The 20,095-nt window shown below is 41.9% G+C and overlaps 2 protein-coding genes across 2 annotated transcripts; one reads left to right on the top strand and one right to left on the bottom strand.

Annotated features, from left to right (window-relative positions):
• Positions 1-710: 710 nt before the first annotated feature.
• Positions 711-12,144, top strand: DIS3L (DIS3 like exosome 3'-5' exoribonuclease). The gene is made up of 16 exons (XM_010138087.1): positions 711-856; positions 1,232-1,360; positions 1,982-2,117; positions 3,080-3,256; positions 4,153-4,231; positions 5,139-5,318; positions 6,036-6,205; positions 6,984-7,145; positions 7,255-7,502; positions 8,289-8,381; positions 8,898-9,431; positions 9,677-9,831; positions 9,922-10,100; positions 10,230-10,375; positions 11,583-11,757; positions 11,833-12,144. Exons 1-16 carry the CDS (start codon positions 813-815, stop codon positions 12,142-12,144), a joined length of 2,919 nt encoding a protein of 972 aa, XP_010136389.1. The 5' UTR covers positions 711-812.
• Positions 12,145-13,791: 1,647 nt separating this feature from the next.
• TIPIN (TIMELESS interacting protein) lies at positions 13,792-19,419 on the bottom strand. Its single transcript, XM_010138088.1, has 7 exons — positions 19,290-19,419; positions 18,343-18,436; positions 17,352-17,427; positions 16,364-16,486; positions 15,753-15,816; positions 14,127-14,324; positions 13,792-13,940 (listed from the first exon to the last, which is right to left on the bottom strand). The coding sequence occupies exons 1-7, from the start codon at positions 19,417-19,419 to the stop codon at positions 13,792-13,794; spliced, it is 834 nt and encodes a 277-aa protein (XP_010136390.1).
• Between the last annotated feature and the right edge of the window lie 676 nt (positions 19,420-20,095).

The raw sequence follows: 20,095 nt of genomic DNA, 5'->3' as shown, positions 1-20,095 counted from the left end.
AATACAGTGGAGATCCCTCCTGCCTGAAAGTCTATTGGGTAGTACTTGAAATACCTGAAGCAATTAAACTAATTAATTTTGAGGTACATGTTAAGATGTCATTTGTGGTGGGTTGGTTGTGGTACTCTTAAGGCGTATTCCTGAGGGGAATTGGCAGAGATGGCAATAGTTTAGATTCAAGAACATCTTCTCTTTGCAGTAGTATTGCTTTTCTCGACAGGTGCCCTTATTCTTTGATGTTAAGGTAGGAAGAAAGTCTCCTGTAAATGGATAGTGTGGAACAAGATGATCTGTGGAACCAGTGTAACAGAAATACTCAGAATTCTACAGCCTTTGAAACTTCCAAGAAAAGAGATTGTGGCAGATGTATAGTCTCTCTTTTCATGTGGAAATAGAGGGAAAAAAGGACTGTTACTTGCACTCTTAAAGGACACCCTTTTAATAATTAAAGTGGATAATTTTCACTCATTTGGCTAGAATTTGCACCACACTTTGGCATCAGAGGATGAGCAAGGGTTCTGTCACAAATTTTAGAGCTTATACCACAGAACTGTACCATAATCATCATAATTCTGTTCATCAGAAAAAGAGATATGTCTGCCTTTGAGGATACAGCTCTGATTTCAGACATCTGAAAGCATTTTTAAGAAACCAGTGTTGCGACTGCAAGTTTAAACCTTTGAACTCTGATTTATATTTTAGATGGCAAATTGTTATCGGATGATGTTACGCATTATGTTGTCCCTGACTGCAAGATCGTTCAAGATTACCTTGAGATCCTCGAGTTTCCGGAGCTGAAAGGTATTATTTTCATGCAGACAGCATGTCAAGCTGTGCAGCATCAGAAAGGACGCAGGTACTTACCCTGTTATAACTTATTTTTCATTTACATTGAAGTACAGATACTAACTTCGTAAGTGTGTATTTAAGCACAGTAACCCAAAGTCAACAAATACACTGTGCATAACTGGTACTTGCGTTACCAGACATTAACCTGTATCACCATGACACATTTAAAAATCAGAATGGATCATAATGGAAATCAGAATCGTAATGGAAATTAGAAAAGGTGGTGGTTTAGGTTTTATCATCAATGGTGTAGGTCAATGACTGCATTTCTTTGTGCATGACAGTACTTTTCCTTGAGTTTTTCAGCTGTATTTTCATTTGGAGTTAAAATAGCGTTACCAAAAGAATGCATAAGACTGTATTTATCTTTTTCATATTCCAGACAGTACAACAAGTTACGAAATCTAGTAAAGGATGCCCGTCATGACTGTATTGTGTTTGCCAATGAATTCCACCAGCATTCCTACATGCCAAGAGAGAAGGGAGAATCCATGGAGAAATGGCAGACCAGGTTTGTTTTAACTTACGTAGTGCTATGCCAGACAACATCGTGACATTGTATTAATACTGGAATATTTAGCCTGCATTGGGTACATGAGAGTTCACACTATTTCTCTGCTTAGCTCTGGAACGGTGCACTATGGAATTATGGAAGTGTTTTCTTAGGAAAATAGACAAAAATATACTTAATTAAATGCAAAAATGCTAAAAAAAAAAGGCAGGATTAATTTGAAGTTACACAGCTATTTTAAAGAGTGGGTTAGCATAACAAATCGATCACACGCACGTTATGGGGCTGTTGGGTGTGGTGTTTGATCGCCTGCAGACACCGTAGCACTGGAGTCCTGCACTTCCAACTTGCTTTTTACAAACTCACTCAGAGGAACAATGTCTAGTGTTCCAGCTTGGGCAGAAGTGGATGTACTGGGGAGGAAACACTATTTTCCACTGTTCCCTTGGTGTTTATGTATGACACAAAAATTTTTGCAGGTACAAGGTTTATGTGGTTTAATGTATCTGTCTCAAGAGTATGCATGTTAAACCAAAATCTCGTTTATAGAAAGCCTGCAAATGTCCTGCAAGGAGCAAATGAGATATGCAAGAAATCTGATTTCAGACTTTGCTTTTCTAGGAGTATTTACAACGCAGCAGTCTGGTATTATAATCACTGCTTGGGGCAGATGCCAGTTGTTATGGTTACAGAAGATGAAGATGCTATCAGGCAGTACGGAAATGAAACAGAAGGACTGTTTGTGATTTCCTTCAAGGTAACACGCCAGAAAAATAGAGGAAGTTTTTCTTTATGTTGCATCCAATGATGAAGCAAGTACATTAAAGCCCAATGTATAGTGCAAATCATTTCAGAGTTTACATTTAAGAAAACAGTCATGTTAACTCGTCTTCATTTATCAAAGAAAGCAAAGATGTCAGTCATGGGAATGTCATAAAAATGGTGGCAGTGAGCAAACTGAAAAGAAAAACAGCAGCTCTGAAAGGTAGAGGTCATCTTTCTTAGGAGCCCTGTTCATTGTTTTCCTTGTGTTAAAAGAATTTGGCAATGACGAACAATGATCAGTTACCTCAGCCAGTGCAAACAGTCCATAGACAGCCACAGCCAAAGTATCACCAGCATCATTCCGGCAGTTTACTTTAGCCTTGACTGCTTGGGATACAGCGGTGCCTGAGAAGAGAATTCATTCTTCGTTTAGTTGTTGACCTCTGAAACTGCTTGTGTTCAGTGGGAGGTTTGTGTTTAACTGTGAAAGGATGTTGAGTAACCACAGGACCAAACAGATTTACCTTAAAGCTATATAAAAATTATGCTGCTTGGGTTTTTTAATTGCTATGAGGCAATGGAAGGTGGCCCAAATGTAGCATCCAAAATCATCTAAAAAGTGTAAAAAAATATTAGTGAGTTGCCAGTTTGATTTTTCTGCTATGACACTTTACAAGAGGTATGTAGGCTGGATGGATTGTATTGATAGTAAAAGTTCGTGACTCCCTGCGCTGTCTTAACAGTCAGGCCTCCTTTGTGGTATTCAGCAAATGAGTTAGATGGAATCTGGAGCAAATCTGTGGTGTTTAGAGCAGACACATCATTACCACTCGGATGTACTATTTGAGTACAGCATCTGAGACAGCTCTAGGCCATTATTTGCTTTCCAAATCCATTATTGAAAGAACAGAGACCTCTAAATCCTTTTATGTTTGTTTATTTGTGTGCATACAGAATTACTTGGATAACTTTTGGCCTGACTTGAAGGCTGCCCATGAACTCTTTGACTCTATACTTCAAGCTCGTCGTGAGCGGGAGAGTGAAAGCCGAGAAAACAACGGAAAAGAATATCCTGAGCACTTGCCCGTGGAAATACTGGAGGCTGGGATCAAATCTGGAAGGTACATCCAGGTAATCTGCAATAGAGAGAGCACACACAGAACAATGCAGCCTTGTGCTTGGTCCCTTGAGTTGCCTGAATTACTGATTAGATAAAGAAATATTGCTGTAGTGGGAAGAGGGAAAGAAAACAAAAAAGCAAGAGTAAGAGGATGGAGGGGATTAGGATTCTCAAAATATTTTCCTTCACCTTGCAAACACATAGGGTTTTTTCTCTTGGAGAAGTTAAAATGAGAATTTGTCATTAAGGATCTTAAATTTGCTATGGATTTTTCTTCGGATTGATATGTGATATACCTGTAAATTGAGGAACTAGGTGTGATATGAAGCAGCTAGAGCTCATTCTTAAATATAAATCATGCTGCACAAGGGCAGCATTTCTTACTTCATTTGCACAGAGATCTCTCAGTCAGTGAAATTAATTTATGGCTTTACGGCTGTTCAGGGTCTTAATATGGATTGTTGGTGGACAAGTGTCCTTCTCCTAAAAATAATTTACAGAATTAGATGTAGTAATTTGTTCCTTTCTTGGCATTTTCAGCAGCGAAGTGAGAATAGAATATAAACAGACAGACTGAGGTTTTTCTTTCTTGTAGAATTAACTCCAGATCACATATTGAGGCAGGCAGCAAAAGTAATCTTACCCTGCCTGTGCATTGAGTAAAAAGACCTTTACCAGTTTGCAATTAAAGAACTTACCATTCTTTTCCAGAATTGAGTACTTCAGGTTCTGCATCATATATTCTCCCCATATAGAGAGAACGGATGTGTTTGAAATAACTATGTAGCAATAAAAACTACTAATTTACGTAAAAATAAGTGTAACCCCCCAAGTTTTATACTTCCAGGTTGGCAATTTAGAGGTGAGACTGCTCCATTCTGTTTATGGGTTTGTTCTGTTCTTTTAGGGTACACTGAATGTCAATAAGCACAGAGCACAACTGGAAGCTTTTGTTCGACTTCAGGGATTTGGCAGCAAAAAAACAGGTGAAAAGACAATGGGAGGATTTACTCCATGCCTTTTTGATCCAGTTTGCGCCGTATATGTGAAGCCGTATGTATGTAGCTGTTCAGTTATTAAACGAGATGAAAGCCAAGGTACTCCAGTGCTCGGGTTATTTGCAAGGGCCATAAAGGAGGCTGAAGATGAACCTGGAGGGTGGGCCTCAGAGAAGGCAATGCACTTGATGTCCCCCTTCTCTTCCTTGGTACCTTTGGCCTTGTTTTGGACTCTTGTCCTGCTAACAGACTGTTTCTGAAGTTGAATACTGATACAAATTGTTGTCTCCATGCTTTGCTCTAACTTCAGATGGCCACCCATTTGACTGCAGTAAGTGTCTGTGTAGATGTTGGCAGGATTAGGCAGCTGGTCGTTGTGAATCTAATAGGAGAAACGCCTCTTGGATACAATTGTCATTCTGCTATGAGTTAATAACAAATACCTCTGAAGGACCAGCCCTTTGTCCTTGTGCAGATATGTTGTCCCAGCTTTCACTAATGAGTACTTTCAAATGTTCCTGTGGCAGACCCTGCAGTCAAACCAGTGTTCAATATACTAATCGTTTTTGAAAAACTTGTTTTATTCAGAACCCTGCCCAGATTCCTGGGGCAGTGGTTTCCACTATTTGACTGTGTTGTGAGTTTTTAAAACTGCTGCCTACTAATAGTGAACTCATCCCAGCCTCTGCTGCTTTTTATTCAAGAGTTCACTTAATTAATATCTTCTTTAAAAAAAAAAAGAGGAAAAGATTTTAATTTTCTTGCTAGTAGTCCTTTCTGGAAGAAATCATATTGCAAATGTCATTGCTGTTATTTCAGCAGAAGGCTGTCAGGAGTGGAGGGGTTTGAATTTTTTAGCAGTTAATAGTTCTATTTCTTTTTATTTTAAATTTAGAACTCCAAAGTGATATCCTTATTTACGGTGCCAAAGCTCGAAATCGTGCCATCCATGGTGATGTGGTAGCTGTTGAGTTACTACCCTTGCAGGAATGGAAAGGAAGGACTGTTGCCCTTTGTGAAAATGAGACTGAGGATAAAGCCCCTGCAGACATCACTGGTGACCCTATGCCCACAGGTAAGGGAGAGGGCATGATATAGCATTTTAAGTCACTTCCTTGGTCCAAGCTGTGTTGGACTCTTCATCCCCTCGATTTCTGTGATTGTTGTATTTTCTGCACCATAGTAAATTTGTGATTATCCCAAGTTAAAGCATTCTAACAAAGCCACTGGATTCTTTCTATGTGCAACACCCGCCCCCACCCCCTTTTTTTTGAGTTTGGAATACTTTGCTATCCAGACACATGCTGTCACTCTCCACAACTGTACATGAGCAGAACCGCCGCTCTAACACAGACCAGCTTACCAAAGGGTGCACGCGATCCTCTGCAGTCACTGTTCATTATACAGAGAGATAACAGCATCCTTTTAATTCCTTGATGACAAAGAAAGTTTGAGATGAAAAAAAGAACTGTTAGGTGAAGTATCCGCTCCCATTACACCGTGACACGCCTGGGTTCCATAGAGTCTTAACTGAAAATACTGCTCTGCTGGTATAGCTACACCTTAACAGCTCGCCGAGGGCAGCGTTGAAAGCGTTCGGAGGTTTATAATAAGTTTATAACCAACTTGTGGTGTTGTCTGCATACCCTGTGTTGTTAGTAACTGTAATACAGATTTGTGGACACATTCATTCATATTACAAAGCAGTGAATCTTCTGTACCTCCCGCATAGTTGCATTCATGTTCCATTTTAACTCTTTAATGCACAACCAACAATGTTTCTTATTAAAAGGTAAAGTTGTTGGAATCATTCAAAAGAACTGGAGGGATTATGTGGTCACTTTCCCCTCCAAAGAAGAGAGCCAGTCCCAGAGCAGAAATGCTCAGAAAATCCTTGTTACACCTTGGGACTACCGAATTCCCAAAATCCGGATCAGTACCCAGCAAGCTGAAGCATTACAGGTAATTTCACGGCAGTGTTTCTCTATTCCATCTTCCTCCAAGATTGTGCAGCTGTTATATGCTCTAATGATGTTTTCCTTGGTGAAAACATGGGTAAAACTACTAATAAAGTTAAGTCTGCGAGAGTAGTTCAATTTCTGCCTTGAAGGAATGTGTTCAATTCCTGTCAAAACCGTGTCAGCTTCAGGTAATAAAGTTTATTGGTGTCCAGGTACCCTGAGCATTCCTATGCTACTTGCTTTGTTTTTTTCTGATAAATTAAAGGTCACCTTAGGGGTATAAATTGTAATAGCCCTTGTGGCTTTATTGGCTCTGTGACTATATATAACTGCGATGAAAGGAATAAGAAGAGCTTTTCACCAGACTGATAATGAATTGCTGTGATTTGCCTGCCACTGCTGTAGAATGAATCGTGGGTTTGTTCATTCCTAGCTGCTTTTACCTTGTAAAGTTCAGTACTTCTTTGCAGACAAGAAGTAAATTCCAATTGTGGCTTTTCTGGTATAAGAACATTTGTGCACATCTTGGTTTGGCTTTTATTTTTATGCTTCAAGATAGAGATTCTCCATAGAATGACCCCAAGTGGGTCTTTGATCAGGAAAGAAATGCAATTCTCAGGATATGTTTGGATGTTTCTCTTTGGGGTTTCTTTTCCCTTCCTATAAAGTTTTCAGAGTTGCCAGTCTCTTTGGATAGCGTCGTTTGCCCCTGAAGGAGTGTTTGTATCGATTGCCTGCCAGGAGCAGATTGCTCTTCTAACAGAGTTGTCTTGCTGCAGGATTATAGAGTTGTCGTGCGTATTGATTCTTGGGAGTCAACTTCTCTCTATCCAAATGGACACTTTGTGAGAGCTCTAGGAAGAATTGGAGATCTTGAGGGGGAAATTGCAGCTATTCTGGTGGAGAACAGCATTTGTGTTGCTGCTTTCTCAGAAATCCAGGTTAGTCTTTGTGATTAGATTATCTTTCATGTTGCTTTCCAGGGTCTCGTTTGTCTTCTTTTTGTAGAAAAGATATAAATGTATGTTCAACAATAACGTTTTTGTACAGATGAGTGAAATGCCTGTGAGTTCTTCAAAGAATCCGTGGAAGTTGAACCCAGAGGAGGAAAAAAGCCGTCTCGACCTGAGAGATACACACTTGATATTCAGCATTGACCCAAAAGGCTGTGAGGATGTGGATGACGCGCTCTCCGTTAGAACTCTCCCAAATGGGAATCTGGAGTTAGGCGTTCACATCGCAGACGTAACCCATTTTGTAGCGGCAAATTCTTACACTGATGTTGAGGCCAGAGCAAGGTAAATTATTTTCTAAAACTTAGAAGATTTATGAAACTTAGAAGTTTGTGATGCTGCCTGAAGAAAACACTGAGAAACACTGGAAGGAAGGAGTTCTTTCTTCTTTCAGGTCATGGAAACGGCTTATTAAAACTAATATAAAATGAATGGTACTGGCTTTTATTTGGGTAAAATAGAGCTGCTGGGGAAGAAACTGCTTTCTGACCTTCTGCTTCACTTCACCCTTTTACTATGAAATTGCTCTTTTCTACGAAGTTAGGATTTATCTTCCCCAATCACTACCGTTTGCATTATAGTCTACTTTAACGTCTGTTATTTGAAGTATTTACAAACCACCTGTTCGCATTCCGAGTGAGATGATTCTTCACATAGACCATAGAACACCCACATGAATTTAATTCCCGAGGTCTTTGGCTGGCTTATGTTTTAATAGTCAATCGTGTTTTTTAATATGCCAAGTATTCCAATCTTTTTTTCTATTATTGCCAATGTTTTGAACTTAAGCTGCCGAATCACTTTATGAAATGTATTCTTTGTAGACGCCAAGAGATGTAAACTGTGTGGCCAGCAGAGATGGTTGGTAGAGCTGGTAAAAGACCTCCTTGGCTGAGCACGTTTTGTACAGCTCTAGTTCTGGCCTTATTGGCAGTTGAAGATACTGAGAAAGGCAAAATTAGTCTTGTACAAATAGTTATTTAAATAATTTGGTGTTGTACCTGTGTGGGTTCTGTAAGATTAACCTTTTAAAGTCACACTATGGGTCATCTAAATGTATGTTATCCTCAGGGCAACAACTTACTATTTAGCGGATCGTCGGTACGACATGCTGCCGTCTGTCCTGAGTGCTGACATATGCTCTCTTCTCAGTGGAGTTGATAGGTAAGTTTGCTTAGTTACTGCTGATGCATTTGCTCTTTGAATTATGTGCTGCTATTTGTAAGTGAAATAGTAGGGATTCACAAAAAGCTGAATTACAGTATTTTACAGGGACTATCTCACCCTCCAGTGTTTACCCATACCTTTAGCACTTTGCTTTGCATTCCAACAGCAACATAGAGTTGAAGGTATCTATGTTGCTTGCTCATTTTTTAACACGGGTTTTAGGCTCGAGTGCCGGCACCCATGTGAGCGGTCCTTAATTTTTATTCAAAATAGGTGTGGCCGCATGTGTTAGGAGTACTCTGCCTCAACCAGTGGATTGAACATTGCTGACACGGTTAGTCCTCGCTTGTTAAGTTGTGCTAGATGAGACTGGGAGGCAAGGGCATTAGTTAGTGGTATTGTTGAGATCTGCTTTGTGTCACGAAGATAAACATATTTCCAGTTAAGAAAAAAAAGAACAGTAACATGTGCTTGAAATGAGACAATTGATAGATTTGTGATGTTATCTTTAAGGTATGCCATAAGTGTCTTGTGGGAACTAGAAAAAGAATCATACGAAATCCTGAGAGTCTGCTACAACAAAACCATCATCCGATCTGCGTACAAGCTGGTCTACGAAGCAGCACAGGGGTTGTTAGATGGAGACACGAGTGTTGTTGGCGATATCCTGGAACTGAAAGACTTGGATGAAAGAACTAGGCAGAAGAAGTTGGCGGAGCTGGTTTGGGCAATATCAAAACTCAATGATATAGCACGACACGTTAGAGCTAAGCGGGACAACTGTGGTGCTCTGGAGCTAGAAGGAGTAGAAATCCGAGTGCAACTGGATGATAAACATAATATCCATGATCTCATCCCCAAGCAGCCACTGGAGGTGCACGAGACTGTAGCAGAGTGTATGATTCTGGCCAACCACTGGGTAGCAAAAAAGATTGCAGAACATTTTCCTCATCAAGCCTTGCTGCGTCAACACCCTCCACCCCAACAGGAGTTTTTTACTGAACTTCGAGAATGTGCCAGTGCCAAAGGTTTCTCAATGGACACACGGTATCTTTTGTTACTTATCTTAAGCACTTCACTATTGGGCTGTGTTAGCATTACAAACCCTTACAGTCCGAGTAACAATGTCAATAGACACTGCAGAGCAATTCTGAAAAGAAAAATGTACCTCTCTGTGAGCGGGAGATGATGTTCCGAACAGGAGATGCTGTCTGCTTTTGTCTGCTGCTTCTCATTATAAGCTGTTATTGGGAGCAGCATCATTTCCTTCAGAACTCACACTTTTTTGACAGGTCTAACAAAGCATTGGCCGAGTCTCTGGATAAAGCAACTGACCCGTTGGATCCGATTGTGAACAAACTGTTGCGATCTATGGCCACTCACGCAATGTCCAATGCGTTGTACTTCTCAACTGGCTCCTGTCCAGAAGAAGAGTTTCATCATTATGGTATCTTGTCACTTCATGCTGTTTGTGTGGTTATTTCTGTTGAGCGGGAGGCAGCTGGTGGCCTAACACCCCTTCCTTTTGTATTCGTAGGACTTGCCTTAGAGAAATACACTCATTTCACTTCTCCAATTAGAAGATACGCTGATATTGTTGTCCACAGGCTCCTGGTGGCTGCGACGCTGAACGAAACTAAAGGTGATGTTAAGGATTATGCGTTCAGTAATAAAGATCTTGAGGAGTTGTGCAGACACATTAATAACAGAAACCGGGTAAGATATTCATTGTTTGTCTGTGTATGTTTGGATGCTGCTGGAAAAACAACTCTGGAAATCAAAGCCAAACCAGCAGGTTGAAATATATATTTTGGTGGTTTTCTCTTTTTGTGGGGGTGCTTGCAGGCAGCCCAGCGTGCTCAGAAACAGTCTACCGAACTCTTCCAGTGCATGTACTTCAAAGACAAGACCCCAGAAACGGATGAGCGCTGTGTAGCAGATGGAGTTATCTACTCGATCCGAACAAACGGTGTGCTTGTGTTCGTACCAAGGTGAGTTGGTCAGAGCTTGGACTGAGCTTACAAATGAGATGTAAATATTACTCAAGTGCTTTGAGGACACCTCCAGTCCTTGAGAAGAGGAGTGTTTATAGCCTGGCCTTGCGTTGACTGGTGGCTGTGGTTTAGATCTTTGTGGTAAATCATAAGCAGTGCTTTTCTGTGCCTGGGCTCTGGAAAGGCCGTACTGTGAGGAAATGGTGAGGCTCTTCTGCACTCTGTGAATTCATTTCAGAACATGGAAAGGACACTTCTTGCCCAGGCAGCTGCTAGGACAGAACAATGACTGGAATATATTTTACTTTTTTTGAACAGTAGAAAGTGATTTTCCAAATGCCAAAGCCTTGCATTACTCAGCACTCTTCTCCTCCGCCACAGACACTAGTTTATGCAGGCTCAGAGCACCTTCTGAACAGCTACTTCTTGGAGGCAGCAGGGAAGCGCAGAGGAAACCTTTACGTGGTGCTGCTTATGGCAGTTAGGCTCTCAGAAGTGCCTCTATCTCAGCCAGCCTCAGATTTATGCCAGTAGAAAGCAGCTCTGCGTGAACCTAATGTTACATTTTAATTTCTGAGCTTTTAAATCTGTATTTTAAAGTATACTAAATGTGTTCTGCTGACGTTAGAAACTGGTTGGTGAATGATGAAAGAACTCTTAAAAAAACCAAAAAACAAAAAAACCCCATTCTATGGGGTAGAGGAGGAAAAGCAAACCATTACATGAGTACTCTCGACCTCATGAGTACAGCCACGGGCTGCGCCTGGCTGTGAACCAGCTCGTGGCAGGCCTGACGTCTCCAGCGTTCCTGAGGGCCTGGCCCACCCACAAGAGACTTCCTTCCAGAGAGCCAGTGCAAGGTACGCTGCTGGTCTTTACGAATGGAGGACTGTTTCCTCTCCGTGCTGTCCAGAGGAACCTGTGGTGCTGCTCTTCTTCCACCATTGGGCCATTCCAGGCTGCGCCCAATGCATGAGATAATGGATCACTGACTGTACTTTACCCTTGCTGCTTTCATGTCCTCGGGGGTTTGTGGGACAATGCCCACCAGTGTCCCTGGAGCAGGATTATCAAGCTACAGCTTTTGCCCCTTTCTGTTGCTTTTGTATAATCCCCGCCAGCCTTCTGTTGGTTTCAAAAGGTAGAGGACTGACACGGGTGAAGTGTCAGACCAGCTGCTGTCTGCTCATCTGCTCTTTTGTAGATACGGAATCAAAGGTGCTGCCTATATGAAAAACAAGGAAGGCTTAGTCATCTCTTGTCAAGGTGATGGAAGCTGCGAGTGGAAGCCTGGATCACTTCATCGCTTTCAGAGTAAAATTACTTCTACTACAACTACTGGAGAATCTGTTACATTAAGCCTTTTTGATCATATTACAGTGAGTATTTAATCTGAAGGAAGTAGAAGGAAATAGGACTATCAGAAATTAAATAATGTTTTTGTTGTTTTTCAGGTGAAAATACTTGTGCAGACTTCCCGCTGCCATGCCGACACCATCAAGCTGGAAATAATCAGGAACGCACCATACCAGACTGCCCAGACAGAGGCTTCCCAGAAGAATTTTCATGGGGTGAAGGCTGACTTGGTGAAAGAAGTCAGTCAGTCTGCAGAGGAAGCCCAGCGAGCCCAAGAAAAAGCAAGAGCTGACATCACTGATGAAGACTATCAGGAGTACTGCCAGAGCAAGGGGCCAAGCTTGTACCATCTGCTGGAGGAGATCAGGGATTTGGCCCTGTTAGATGTTTCAACTGATGTTAGAACTTGAACTAGAACCGAGCAACATGTGATTGTTGATGTTCTGCTCCTGTTCACTGTATGATGGAGTGTGGGGGGTTGATTTTTTAAAGCAGTCTATTTAAACATTCATGAGTCCTTTTAATAAGAAACTAAATGTCTATTTTAAAAAAGAATTATTTTTACCAGATTATGAACATGCATGAGGTTTTAAAAGATTTTATACATGATAAATCTCGTCTTCCAGACTTAACTCAGTGTGGTGAATTCTTTTAACCATCACTCACAAAGTTACTTTACCATATTGTCCATAACTTAAGTTCTTAAAACTGAAAGCTGTTGGGGGTCTGCCATTATAGTTCACAGAATCATTTGGGTTGGAACAGACCTTTCAGCTCCTCAAGTCCCCCCGATTCCCCCAGCACTGCCAGGTCCCCACTGACCTGTCCTCAGCATCACCTCCACACAGCTGGGAAACCCCTCCAGGGATGGGATGGGGACTCCACCACTGCCCTGGGCAGCCTGCGCCAGCCCTGCACAACCCCAACAGGACAGAAACGGCTCCTCAGGGACAACCTCAACCTCCCCTGGCACATCTTGAGACCATTACCTCTTGTCCTGTCACTTGTTCTGGGGAGAAGAGACTGACACACACCCCTCCTTACTCCAAGCTCCTGTCTAGGAGCTGTTGAGAGTGAGGTCTCCCCTGAGCCTCCCTTTCTCCAGGCTCAACCCCAGTAGTGAGTTTAACTTGTAGCTATGTAGAGCAAACTCCTTCACACTAGTCCAATAAACAAAATTCAGTATTCGGAAGTGCCCCCAGTTGCACATCTGGCATAGAACACCCCCTGTTGACATCAACTTACTGAGCTGCTGGTAAGTGCTGCTCATCTTCACTCACTTTCTAGAAACTCTTTGCCTGTGCTGCTGATGCAAGTGGGCTCAGGGCTTTCCCACTGCAGGGATCCCTGTCTGTTCCACAAGAGGGAAGAGCTGTTGTGCAAGGAGAAGAAACAAGACTGAAGGAAGGGGATGGGACAACCCTGAGGTGGAAAACCAATCAACTGAAGGAAGGAAACTAATCTGGTCAAAGCCAAGTGTGTTCTCTGAAGGGGATGTATGTGCCTGTGGGCACCAGGGATGGGGAAGGCTGGAGGGGCTGTAGCTGTATCAGCCTCATACAAGAATTAAAGGTTTGATTTCTGCAATTTAGTAGCTTCCACTTTATAAGAAAAAGATACAGGTACTTGGAGAAGCAAGTTAAAAAAAAGCCAGCTCAGTTCAGACCCAGCAGTACCCACTATTCTGTGTACACCCTCAATTAAAAAACCCCAAACATCCCAACTTTATTAGCAAGTTCACCTGTCAATTCCCAGTCAATTGTTTGACATCAATTGTAAACAAAACTCAAAGTAGCTCAAAAAACTCAGGAACATTTCCAGAAGAATGTCTGGGGAGAAAAGACGCCTCAAACGCAGATGAAGAACTCTGCTCTGCTTTCCGCTGTGCAGAGCTGCTCACCTGCAGAGTTCTGCCAGAGGTCCAGGTGTCATGGTGAAGACTTCCAGGAAGTTTGTGGAGTCAGAGTGCAAAGAGCCAGCAACATTTCAATACAGTGACAGTAGTGAAAACATTGGGGTCTTTTGGTCAAGAAAGTCATTCCAAGTGTGGAGAACAGCTACTGGTTTTCACTGGCACATTCCAATTCTGTATCTTCAGCTTCTGTAACACCAACCTCAGCTGAACTAACTTGAGGGTCTTCAGTAAGGTCAGCAGGATCCGGAGCAGCTGGGGTATTAAACTCTTCTGAGTAACCAGTGGAGAGCTCTGTTAAAAAAAACCCAAAACCCAACAACCCACAATCAGAGGACGGGAACGGTTTAAATTTGAGAATCACACCATTTGTTACTAGAAGAGCCATCGCTACCATTTCCTTTCACTGACTCAGAGCTCAGCTGTAGAAACTGCTCAGGCTCCTGCCTTCAATGTTCACTCAGAAGTTGAGTTTATTACCATTGTGTTGCGACTGGCTGTTCCACTGCAGCTTCGCTTGCCGACGTTCCAAGGCCAGCTGCCTGTTCTTCTTGATTCGCTCTTGCTGCTCTTCTGTAAGGGTTATAACAGGCGGAGAATGAAGCTCATCTGCGTTTGCAGAGCAGGGATGCGCATCGTCAGCGGCTGCATCCAGGCCATTGCTGTCCCCTCTGCCACCTAGTTAAAAATGAGGGATAAGAGTCACAAAATCAGCACTGTCAACCCTGAGATCTACTGTCAAAAATCTGTCAAGACATGTTAAAATCATTTTAAGTTCCACATTTTAACGTGGTACTGAGAGCTGAACAACGTTCTGTAATTTAGTTTTAATGGGCAATTTTTCTGCCCAGATCCACATACCTGACATTGAAAATACACAACTGCTTATCAGATGCTGAACACACAGCTAGTAAATGCCTGAATTTAGAGAGGCACGGTGCTGTCTACTCAGTTACCAAGCACAAGCTGTGCATCAAGGTTCGAGAGATAGTAAATTCAGGCAATCCTTACTGAAAAGCCAGAGAATTTCCTTCCCACCCCTACTGATATGACCCTGTCCTTTGGGAAGTGGCAGGATTAGTGATGGGCACCAGTCAGAGGTTTGAACACAGACATGGAAGAGGCGGGTCTGAATTCAGCGTGCTGCTGTTACGAAGTACTGACTATTTGCCAACATTAAAACACACAAAACTGAGGCAGTCCAGCTCCAGTAGACAAACTTCACCCACCAACAGAGAAAGCAGAGCACTCTTTCAAGAGGACCTGAGGCCAAGTATGCTTGTGCCTCTGCACCACTGCAAGCCTGTGGATAAAGAGGTTAGCTGCTGTTTAATACAAAACTCTAGCACGAGGTTTTATTTCAGAACTGTAACATACCCACTCGAGTTCAGCAGAAGACTGACCCACTGCAGCAGTGCGCTCACTAACAGTGTTCAAGAACAGTGAACCACAGTGAAATACAAATGTATGGAACCATCGCACAGAACATCTGATAACTCTGCAGACACTGTCGGCAGGAACCATTTGCTTCGCTGTTTGTGGCTGCTTACGGCTGCATTCCATTTCTAGCAAACGCAGCCATCGGTGAAGACAGCCACATGTCCTTAACTGCGTCCCCGCAGGCGGGGCAGGGTTTTACCACTGGTTAACTCATCCACCAGAACACCCCAGCACTGGCTGCTCTGGAGGCTGAGAAGTGAAGACCCACTGGATAAAAGGTAGATGATTGTTTCAAGAGAGTCCACCAGTGAAAGCATGAATGCCTGCAAAGGGCCTCAGGAATGAGTGTGAAATTCTCTCATTTCTGCTCAAAGTTTCTTTCAAAATACCAGATAAACTCTGCTCCCTCTTCTTATTAAAAAAAAATAGTTTATTTCTAATCTAGTTTAACATTTTTATTTATTTTTATATGTATCTGTAGCATTTTAGTTCACATACTTGTTCAGTTTTGTAAGTCTCACAGAAGCTTGGTTTTACAACAAAGCACCACTCAACAATTCCTTCTACATTAGAAAAACGTCACAGTCATCAATTTCTGGTCAGTAGGAGGGGAAGCAAAGTATTTTTAAGCACCAAACTACTGAGCACGCAGCATGATGAGCATACCTTCGCTACTCGCAAAGTCTTCATGTAAAATAGGAAGATCAAGTCTAATCCGCTTTAGGCAGGTCTGCAAAAGAGAGATTAAAATGCTGGTATTTCATCTGTAACAAAATCTTTTGTGTTACATTGCTGGTTTTAATACTACTCCCAATTTCCACTTTATTACTTTGAAAAAATAATTCCTTTCACTACATTTGTATGTTTGACCCACAACTAATGCTGTGGATTGTTTTCCTTGTCCTTCATCTATCCCTTTGCCAGGTGAAGCAGCTAAGTAGTCTGTTGCAGAGTCAAACTTATCAACAAACAAACAAAACCTCCAAACCCAACCACTTCATGCACTCTTAAGCAATTTACTTTGGTTAAAGATGTCCTGGAAAAGTCAAAGCCAATTCTCCGAAGTACTAATTCAAATAAAGAAAGGTTATAACTCAATGTGAACTTAAATACTGGAGAGTGCTGTTTTTAAAAAGAGAGAAATTAATTTAAACAATTTAAACTCCTTAGCACTATGCACAGCTTAAGTCTTCTTTTGTTGCACACCTGCTCTCCTAAACGTGCCTCTTTGATGATTCACTACCACACGAAGAGGAACCGAGAGGAGCAGTATGTACCTGAACTTCCTTTTTGTTTCCCAGAGATTCGACTCTGTCAATGAAATCCTCAAACTGCAGTTTTGGAAATAGCCTGTGAGCCCAGTGCTCCATGTGTTGCATGAGCGTCTTCAGGTCCTCTGCCTAGAGCGTAAAACAAGACATCCAGCTAGCGAGTGCTGAACGGACTCATGGACTGCAGAGGGAAATGCGACAGGAATGGTGCTGAAAATACTAAGCAGCCCCAGCTTGAAAGTCGCTTGAAAATTTAAGTAATATGAATGTGTGGGTAACCTTTCCTCCCCCCATCACATCTGAAAGCGCAATTCCAAGCTACGAGAAAGACAGCAATCTGAGGCCAGCAACAGCATTTGCACATACTGTAAAACACCCGACAGGCTTCTGAGGAGCTGCCCTGGAGCAACGTGGGTCTGAACCCAGACTGGAAAAACCCCATCCACAGTGGGGGAGCTGGCATTGTTTTGATGTTTAGAACACATAGAAAACTGTACATTTAATTAACCTTATCAGGTACAGATTCTTGCTCAGATCAGCAGTATTGCCTAGTTTCTTTGTGCCTCCAGTCGTAAAGAGACAGTTTATACCACTGATGTCCTCTGTAAACCAGAGATGCAAGGTGTCCTCCAAGTGAGCCCACAGTCTAATGATATTTAAAGAAAAATCAGCTCTCTATCTAAGTATTTGTATGTGAATCTTACTAGCCTGCTCCAATTTCAAAATCCTCTTTTCCATGGTCAATGCAAAGAGAGTCACAGATGTGATATCCTAGTTTTGGAAAACACCTTTAAAACTAAAACATGCATTTTGTTAAAACATTCACACGCTTGGTTGTTTTTTTGAATTTGGAATTACAAACCCCATCACAGGATGTTCAAACAGTGCTAGAAAGCAGAGTGTAAGATCAGTTCTCCCCACATCAGATGGGCAGCAATCTATCAAATCTAGGTTAGCCTCCCACGAAACAAAATCAAAGCTCACTGTGCCCTACCTCATGCCCTTTGCCCTTGAACTTCACGTTGTCAAACACGTGTCTTAGGGCTGGAAGTCCTCTTTCTGAAATTAGCCTGGTGACAGCAAGTGGGCGAAGTTATTTGAAACCCGTATTTTCTTCTTCTAATAAAGAAAATCAACCAAAAAAAACCAAAACCACAAACAAAAAACCCAAATGCCCCCAGCACACAAACAAAACCCCCTCACATTCCTTTACATAACTGAATTTGAAAGATGTGCAGAATCAGAAGTCATTAAGAAGACACACAAACCAGGATAAAGATTGCTGCAAGGTCCAAGATTTTTTTTTTTTTAATTCACTCTACATATTCCTTGATTTTGAGTACATGAAAAGAGAACTGAATGATCAGCTCTTGTATCTGTATTGGCTAAGTAAAGTTAATTAGATGCGTGATCTCTGGTATCAGTTAACTTCACTGGGGTATTTAAAATGGAAGAAACAGAAAGCTCAGATTCTCTCCACTGCTTATACAGAACCTAATCAGTTTTAGTGAGAACAGCAACAAAAATATTAAAATCCTTTGTCCTTGTACAGACTTCATCCAGTCTGTACATAAGTAGGTCTAAGCGTACTTTAGGGGGTGCCTCACAGTCACCATTACATTGAGGTTTTATTTTGAAGCCGTCTTTAATTAAATAAAGCAATTTACAGCCCCATGTCTGAAGCAAAATAAAGATGACCCAGCTGGAAGAGACCTATGTATAAATAATAAATATCTCTTATCAAAGTATTAGTCATGTACCAAGTCCCAAGGAGACTTCAGGAAAGTTCTAGACTAGAAATAGCAGTATATAGGCAGGCAAGGAATACAAAAGTTGAGATACAGCATGAAAGAGGCACTTTCCTCTCCACAGCTCCTGATCTCTGACTTGGCTGTGACCAAGCGGGGATCACAGTAACCTTCATCATTCTCCCACAGCCGTACACCAAATTCATCACAGGAAGAAACCTGTAAAAAAAAAATTACCTTTGGGCATCTAGTTTAGGCATTGGTCTTTTAACGGCCTTCCGCGTAGCTACAGTGGAATCCTTTGTTTGCGACTGCTGGTTTCCCTCTGGTTCTAAGAAAGAAAATTCAGACTGTAAGTACATAATGCAATTGATGTCAACTAGAAGAGCATCAGGAAAACATGAAGGTTCTACCCTATCAAAAAGGCAGTGTCCCAGTATTCCACTGCAGGGACAGGACTCCAAAGAAACATCTGCACATTTCACTTTGCTCCTCCCACAAGACACACTGGATATAAATCCTTCAAAATATAATGGGGAATCAACTTATCTAGCAAAGTAGCTTCTACAAATTAAGAAATGTCCCTTTTAAAGAACTTTCACATTGTATTTCTGATGAGAAATGTGTTGAGAGTAGATGCTGTCTCTAAAAGTTCAGAAACTAAAATTATCAATATACATAATTTAATAGGTGTCCCCCAAAATTTGCACTGACAGATATGAAAGACAGACCTAAACCACCAGCATTAATATTAATAATTAAACCTACCCAAAATACTATTTTCTTATGAACAGACAGGCAAACGTGAGTAGAAGTAGACAACAGTTAAAATAAAACCTTTATACCTTCTAATAGCTTGTTCAGCACACAGCAACATCTTTTCAACTACAAATAACTTCTACTGTCCTGAAGTATATTGGACTTTTTTCCTAGCTCATATGCTCCAGTACATCTACCAACATCTCCCTGGGATACTCAACCCAACATTCTTCTGAGATTAAGTGATGGGGGGTAACTGTAGATCACCAAAAACAATTTAAATTTATTAATTGCTTTCTTATCCTTGCAAGACTATTTTTATGAAGTAAACTCCAGGTAGTGAAGTGCCACATCACTAACATTATTTCACAGCTTTTCACTGTCTGTTCTGCAAAATGGGATCTTTAGGGGTCATGGGTGTTCACCTTCATTAGCTGGAGCCCATTCGACATTGTCTCTTCCTGGAGAGTCAGGGGGTGGAAGAGGTGGGAACCTTTCATCTTCTGTATTCTCATAATCGGGAAGATCAAACAAGTTGTTCTCTAAAGGATCCATCACTGCTGCAGATTAGTTTTACTCTCCTCCTGCATGAAACACCAAAAGCATTTAAAGAGAAGCAACAACAAGAAAAGGCTGCCACAGAAGCAGGTAAACATTACTTATATATACCTACGGCTTTTCCAAGAAAAGATTTGCAAACCAGGAAAAATAGCATAATACAAATTAAGCAGCAGATACCGTACAGAGGGATGACACAGCCCAGCCTCTGTAGGCTGGACGAAATGAAGGTTTGCCATATTTCACCTCAAGAGAATTACCCGGGAGTGGCAGGTACGGGTCACAGGAACAAAACAAAACCGATGGGTTTCTCACCAAATCACTTATCAAGACCACTCACATGCTTCATAGTCAAAGACTACCAGCGGGGTGAAAGATCTACACGTACAGCTCACCCACTCAGAAATGCGGTCTGGAGGAGGACTCCCCTTAGGCGAAGCTAATTCCAGAGACTTTGGCACACTGGCACACCCGGGCACGTAGGATGAGCCGGTGTCACCACCGCTGCCGCCCCCAGGCTTCAGGAACGGCTCTTTTTCACGAGAAAGTTGTTTCCCAGACGGTTTGAGTAACGAGGACACCCCACTCCGCCCGCCCACACCGACCTTCGAGGTGAGCACCCAACCTCCGGACTGCGAAACCCTCACGGAGGCTGCGGGGGTCGGAAGAGGGT

This window comes from Buceros rhinoceros, unplaced genomic scaffold (assembly GCF_000710305.1).
Source record: "Buceros rhinoceros silvestris isolate BGI_N320 unplaced genomic scaffold, ASM71030v1 scaffold18536, whole genome shotgun sequence".
Taxonomy (NCBI): Eukaryota; Metazoa; Chordata; class Aves; order Bucerotiformes; family Bucerotidae; genus Buceros; species Buceros rhinoceros.
Note: the sequence above shows the minus strand (reverse complement) of the source record. Positions and strands in the feature narration are given on the sequence as shown.

Bases quoted from the DNA above. Each gene is read 5' to 3' on its own strand.
- DIS3L (XM_010138087.1), top strand. From the start codon at position 813: ATGCAGACAGCATGTCAAGCTGTGCAGCATCAGAAAGGACGCAG. The intron at 9,832-9,921 runs GTATCTTGTCAC...TTGTATTCGTAG, and splicing joins AGAAGAGTTTCATCATTATG to GACTTGCCTTAGAGAAATAC. The intron at 10,376-11,582 runs GTGAGTTGGTCA...GCTCTTTTGTAG, and splicing joins GTGCTTGTGTTCGTACCAAG to ATACGGAATCAAAGGTGCTG.
- TIPIN (XM_010138088.1), bottom strand. From the start codon at position 19,419: ATGGATCCTTTAGAGAACAACTTGTTTGATCTTCCCGATTATGAGAAT. The intron at 18,437-19,289 runs GTGAACACCCAT...TTTCTTTCTTAG, and splicing joins ATGGGCTCCAGCTAATGAAG to AACCAGAGGGAAACCAGCAG. The intron at 14,325-15,752 runs GTATGCTCATCA...ATTTTTAACTAG, and splicing joins AGACTTTGCGAGTAGCGAAG to GTGGCAGAGGGGACAGCAAT.